Source organism: Limulus polyphemus, unplaced genomic scaffold (assembly GCF_000517525.1).
Source record: "Limulus polyphemus unplaced genomic scaffold, Limulus_polyphemus-2.1.2 Scaffold2125, whole genome shotgun sequence".
NCBI lineage: Eukaryota > Metazoa > Arthropoda > Merostomata > Xiphosura > Limulidae > Limulus > Limulus polyphemus.
The window spans coordinates 119,800-126,672 of NW_013667735.1; the positions used below are offsets into that span (position 1 = coordinate 119,800).

Sequence of the window (6,873 nt, forward strand, 5' to 3'; positions counted from 1 at the left end):
ATATTTTTCCTAAAACATAGAACAGTAAAGCAAACAATTATCTCTTCTAATTACGACCTTTGTACTTGGTTGCTGCTTGACATAGGTTGCTAAGCTTTAAAAAATTTGCACGTGGAGGACATGAAACAAAATATGAAATTTCAAGCAGACTAAAGACGCACCCTACTTTATTGAAATATTGGTTCAAAAGAAAGAAATGGTGCCAAGTTCGTTGAAATGGCTGAGAGAGCCACTAGGGGGACATTTTGAGCTTCCGATTGGTTATTCATGTCATATATAGAAGTTGTATATAAGGGAGCATTTCCAAAAATGGAAAGAGGTGGGCAGGGTGCCACTGTTTGATTTATTACATGAGCAATATTTTAGCAAATTGAAAAGATAAGAGGCTCTTATTTTATATTCTAAGTTGTCAATATCAGTAATTTGAGTTTCTAATTTGTATGAAACTACAGACTTTTTGACTTCACAAACATCTAATTTGAACCAGTGCTGCATTCAACATACCACGTGTCACACAAAAATCGATGTTTATCTGTGTTTTTTATATTGGCTTTTAAATTAAGAAATTGAATAATATATAGTACGAAAATTTGAATTATAATCTACAGTTTGATACCAAAGATATTGACATAAATTCATGAAATAGTACTTCAATAAAATTTTAAATGCAAGTCAACAAACAAGATGACATGGCCTTTCACCCATGACCTGTCTCGAAAAGGTTAAACCATAACTTTTGTATTAATATCAAATGTGTTAACAGTAATGTTGAGTCTTTCCTTATAACATTGAATGTCTGTTGTCATTATGGACAGATCCAACTTAAAACATTCTTTCATTAGATAAGTCAAATAATATGAGCAAAGACCCAAAAACCCTATAACATTTGTATAAACATCAAGTATACTCACAGTAAAGTTAAATCTCTCCTTATAATATTGAATGTCTGTTCTTATTATGAATGGACTCTATTAAAACATCCTTTTATTAAATAAGTGAAATAATATGAGTAAAGACCCAGAAATCCTAAATCTTTTGTATATTTTTGATGATGAAAGCTAGCATTGGTCCCTTTTTCCACCAAGCTCATGTTAAGCACATGGCACTGAAACAGCTTGTAGTTCTTTAGTTTCAGTTTATTATTTTGTTTTTCTTCGTCCCTCAAACAATTACAGCAAATCACCTTAAACATCTCTAAAATCTTCCAAATGGTGAAGATATCGTCAAGATATTTCATTGTAAGACAGCTAGAAAACACTAAAGTTTAACAAAAAATAAGTGGGGTTCATAGCTTGCTATAAATTGTGTATCTTTTCCAAGTTCTTGTGTACATGTATCTCTACCTGTCAGTAACCACTCTCAAGACTCAAGGTTAAAAGCTATGAAATCTGGAAATCACTAAGGGTAGATACAATTCTTTGTAGAGGATAAGCATCTCTCCAGTAAAACACAAAGAATTGGGTGAATCCAACCTTCTTCTTTAGAAGAACATTGGGTATTACTCAAGAAACTTTGCTTCAATCTCATACTTCCTCTCCTCACATTGAATTTTTCTCCTTACAGAATTGATTAGCAAATACCTCTAATTGCCCAGCTGTACCTTTTGATTGTGTATGCCATAGTTTCTTTGATATAATTTATATATTTCTTATTTTACAATGCAGTACTCATTACTATCCTTGTTAGCTACATCTTCTTCTTCCTTTTTTTTTTGGTTAAATAAAGTGTTTTATTTTATTCTGATTTAATACCATGTCTTGTCTCTCATTTCACCTGTAACAAATCTAGTTTTTACGAAGGTCAAGTTCAGTCTTGAGATTACCAAAAAGAAGAAGATATTTACACCATTATCTGTGTTTCAGATGAAAAATTTTTAAAATAATATTTATACAAAGTTTTGTGCATGTACTTAAGGGTGGCATAGTTTCCCAAAATTTGAAAAGTTCTTTTAGTTGTGTTATTAACATATAAAAATAATTCCTTATCCCTGGTTCAGTAAAACTTTCTGATAAAATCAAAGTCAAAATTATTGTAACTTACAGAATTAACAGTTAATAGCTGGTATCTAGTTTTTTAATATAGAGTTGTCTTTAGTGTATATTAGTTATTGCTTATTAAAATTCATCCTCAAGTCGATATTTTCAGTCATGATCTAGTTCTATAAGAGGTTTATACATTTTTATTGCTTTTTTTTACCTCATTTTTAGGTTGAAATTATCCAAGGACTTTCAGCTTTAAGTGCTACATTGCATAATCCAGAAGAGGTGAGTACAATTTTATGTTGTGTACATTATTTTTCATTTACTTGAAATTGCATATTTTTAGTGTATTTCTATATATGTATACAGCTGAATCACGAGTATACTTTTTGTTCTTGTCAAAGTGAGTGTGTACCTATTAAAACAAGATTCTTAGTTTATTATTTGAAGGTTGAATCACATCCTGTGATAGTAGAAAAAATCTTTAACATGCATTGAGATGCCACAGAAAGAATATTGTTCATGTGACATCTCTAATAATCAACCTTCCACTTAAATCATACATTTTTCACTTTAGTAAGGAGTATTCTTTGTAATGATAAACTTCCATTACATTTTTTTTTATGTACTAATGAAATATTTATTTTCTCCCATTGATGTGTATATAGCATTACCATTAAAGACATTATTTTTTCCCCCCATTGAATTAGTTTTGTACATAGGTATGCAAGACTTTGATTGAGTTTTTGTGATCTGTGTTTAGATTTTTTAGATGATATTTTTTTTTCACTTATATTTACATGTATCTAAGTTGTAATTTTTTTGGGTTGTTCTAAGTGAATTTCAATGAGTTTTATCTTTATTTGTATCTGTCTGAAACTTTATGAGTTCTTCTGTTTGTTTTGATGGTAGTTAAAAAACTTGATAGCTTTTCCTGAAGCATCTGTTTGTTTTTAGTTAAATTCTCTTTCAGTTGAGTCTTTCCAATATCATGCATGAATCCAGTCTTCTTTACTTACCTTTTATATTTCCTTAGATTAAAATGAAATAACATCAATATGATTCTTTGGGTTTATAATTTCTTGTAATAAACTAGCATAATTGAATCTTTTCTTATGATGATGTAGCATAACTAAATTTTGTCTAATTGTTTTTTAGATCACCACTCAGGGAATTGAACTGGCTCTAAACATTACCAAAAGAGCTCATACAAAATTCAATTTATATTGTAACAACAGCCAGCTACCATGCTCTGATGCATCCATTATGACAGTTTTGGCAGAGTTGATTCATGCTGCTTCACACTGTAACATACACAACAAACTTAATGAAGAAGAAGTAACACTGAAACATTTGGTTTCTAGTGCACAGCATCTTCTTTACCATAGACTGAAGGTAACAAGATACTGAAATGCCATTAGAATCTTCTACATAAGGCAAAAAACTTTTGTGTTTTCAAAACATTTGAGGTTTAATTTATATTAATAATCATTATCCTTCAAGTTGAGTTTTTATTTTGTCAAATTTAAAAATTATCTCATTTAATCCTATACTAGTAAAATGAAAATTAAAGTTAGACAATCTATATAAAAAACTCCTCGTTGTTTTGTCTTTTATCCTGTACAGTAAGTTGTTTAGCATTTTAGTGTAACTTTTGGGACTCATTTTTAGAATTGTGCACAAAAAATCATTGTTTTATTAAAAAGTGAGTTTTTTAATATTGAGCATTACAAAAGCACCAATGTATTTTAACACTAGACAGTCTTGTTTAAATTTACCAAGTTTAACGCATAAAATACGATAGACAACTAATAAAACTTAAACACATATGAAGTCCTTTTTGTTGGTATTTTTTATCATCTGTTTATCTGATTATTCTTCAGAATTTTATATTTTTATCTTTGCATGATGTGTGTTTTTTCATACCGTGTGTATTTAAATGTTGCAATTCACAAAACCTGGTGATAAAACGTGATTACCAGAAAGTTTGAAAAATCATGAATATAGATATGCTTTAAATGATGTTTTATCAAAAAAGCTAGTTTTTGTCTGTAAACATAGCTATAAATACTGTCCATTTTTTCACAATAGTTTAAAAAGTTTTAAGCAGTTAATTACTCGTGATATTCTCAAAATTTGAATAGAAAGAATAACTAAATGTGAAACTTAAAAACTATATTGCTTAATTATGTGTTTAGCATATGGAAAACAAATGATTTCCTTCAAATTGTATAATGATGAGAGAACTATCAAATTTGCTAGCATCTGCTTTACAAAATATAAGCTTAGATATTTTTAAAGCTACTTCCCACCAGTGGCCTTTGAAATAAAAATATCAAAACTCTTGGAATATGACCAAATGACAGAGGATTTGTTTTCTTACTACTTGGATTCAAGGCTGAAGTAACATTGCAAAACTGAGTATTTAATAAAATGAACAATGTGGGGGAGACGACATGTATTAAAACATTAACTTGTTTGTGTGTACTTATTTCTCAAGTCACTTGGTTATTATTTAAAGATATGAAACATATAAATATGTTTTTTTAATGCTAAAGTATGTTTTACTTAAAATAATTCAGGAACATCTTCGGAGCCTAGTGCCTTATGAAGAACCCTACACTTTTACTTCTCCAAGGTTGTCAACATTGTGTGGTCATCTCTGGCTTGATCATGTAGATCCTGTTGTTTTGCACATTGGACAAACTCAGTTGGCCATATCTGCTGTCCTCTTTCATCAGCTTGTCAATAGGTATTAATTAAATGTGCTTTTTTTCTTTACTATGTGATTTGGAATCTACTTCTTGTATAAAAACTTTTATTTAAGAGTACGTGTAAAGCTTTTCTCATCAGCATGTGCATAAGATAATTGTTGCATTTGAACTCATTGCACACTTTTAAATATATATATCAGGTTTCATTTTCTTTGAATTTTCTCCTGCTTATATGTGTGTGTTTGCATTAATACTTACGTATATACACACACCTTAAAAATATTGTCTATCTTTTTCCCACAAATTATGGATAAGAACAAGTTCTTTGCTGTGAATAAAATTTTGTGTATCTAATTCCTTTGATAGACCGAAGATACTGCATTGTACAGCCTTTTTCATAGAAGACTACAACTTCAGCCCATTCTTTACTCGGAGAAGTGGAGAAGAGCCAGAAAAAGTTGTCATTTTGTCATTATTCAAGTGTGGTGAAAGCAAGGAACTTGTTTTACCGAACAAAACACAACAAGAGAATTCACTTTTAACTGTCCAGTTCCCTAAAATGAATAAGGAAAATAAGGTTAGTTAATCATATTTTTCAAGTGGTCATAAACATTTTTTTCTTTATGAGCTTTATTAAAAATTTTTCAAAATATGAAATATTGTGTGAAATTTAAGCAAAAGAAAAGGAAATTTAACAAAGGTAAAAAAAGGAGTTAAATCAAATAACAGTATACATTGAAGAATAGTATATCTGTAGATATCTAGACCTGGTTTCTGACTGTTATAAGTAAGAACTTGCACCAGAACTACAGTCTTTACAGTAAAATGTAACAAAGAAAATGTTTTGTGATGCATTATACTATTATTAAAAAAAAAGCACAAAGAATTGAAATATAAGGGAGCAAGAGAACCCTTTAGAAAGACCTCAAACTCTTTAAAAAATGCCCTTTTTGTTTTCATATTATAGTGTATTAGGCATAAATTTACAAGCTGAAAAAAAAGTGACCTTGATTAATAGTAACCATTAGAATACTAAAAACAAAAGCTATATTATTCTGTTGTATTTCAAGATGTATAAAGATAAAGGATAGACGTTCTTCTTTATTAAATTTTAAAGATAACAACTACACTTTTTCTTTATAATATTATAAAGATAAAGTGTATGTTTTATTCTTTAGTAAATTTTAATGGGCACTGTTACGTTTATGTTTTCTGTTTTAACATCACAGTAAATTTAAGGTTGAGGCACATTTGTCTAAATGTTTTTACAATGACCTAGAATTCATAGAGAAATAAATAATAAACTAGAACATGCTTTTTTATGTGGTAAATCCAAAATGTTTATAAGTTAAATGAAGTTAAGAGGTATTGCAATATTTTTTCCTCATTACAAATTTTCTCTGATATTTATTAGTTAACTGCAATTTTTAATTGTTTTTTATGATGTTTACAACTATGTTATTGTAGTATTCGTGTAAACCTTATCTGCCTTTAAATGTGCTAAATTTGATCTTTAGCTTTTTATAACAAAAAATAGCATAATTTCTTTAAAATACCAAAATACCTAATATTCACAAAAAGAAGTAATGATAGATACAGCATTATTAAAGGTTAATTGCTAAAATTTTAATAAAATAATTGTTGTTTTTTACAACAAGTGGGTAAAAAAAGCTTTATACTTTTTTAAGCTCAATATTATAAACTGTGAAAGATTTTGTGGCTTTACATTATTATGGAAACAGTGAATATAATTAATATAAAATGAAAATATTATGGGATACTCCCCATCTATGAAAATAAACGGCATTCAAGTGCAGTCATGTTGATAACTTACATTGTGATTAGCTGTCATCCAATCAATCAGACAGTGCCACTCAATTATAATGCCTATAAGAGTAAAGGCATTCAAACTATTCTCAGTAGTAGTGTGTAATTCACTCATGGCTACCAGACAGAAATTACATATGACAAATGTGTAAAAAGTTACTCCATTTGACAGATTGAGGCAAAGTTTCATGTTTCAGTAAGAGCTGTGTGAAAATTCTGTAAAAAAGTATATGAAGCTAGTACTGTTGATAATAGAAGCAGCCAAGCTGGAAATCCCACTTTCTTTCATAAATGATGCTAAACAACTCGGGGTATGGTATTTAACCCTCCTTCCCTGGGTACCCTTTACTGCG

At 29.2% G+C, this 6,873-nt stretch overlaps 1 protein-coding gene across 1 annotated transcript in view; it reads left to right on the plus strand.

Moving 5' to 3' along the window:
- Nucleotides 1-6,873, plus strand: part of LOC106466023 — a 121,520-nt gene that overhangs the window by 74,298 nt on the left and 40,349 nt on the right. The window contains exons 29-32 of the mRNA XM_022393985.1: nucleotides 2,208-2,264; nucleotides 3,138-3,374; nucleotides 4,562-4,731; nucleotides 5,060-5,270. Of these exons, the coding sequence (XP_022249693.1) occupies nucleotides 2,208-2,264; nucleotides 3,138-3,374; nucleotides 4,562-4,731; nucleotides 5,060-5,270 (675 nt within the window). The remainder of the gene's footprint in view (nucleotides 1-2,207; nucleotides 2,265-3,137; nucleotides 3,375-4,561; nucleotides 4,732-5,059; nucleotides 5,271-6,873) is intronic.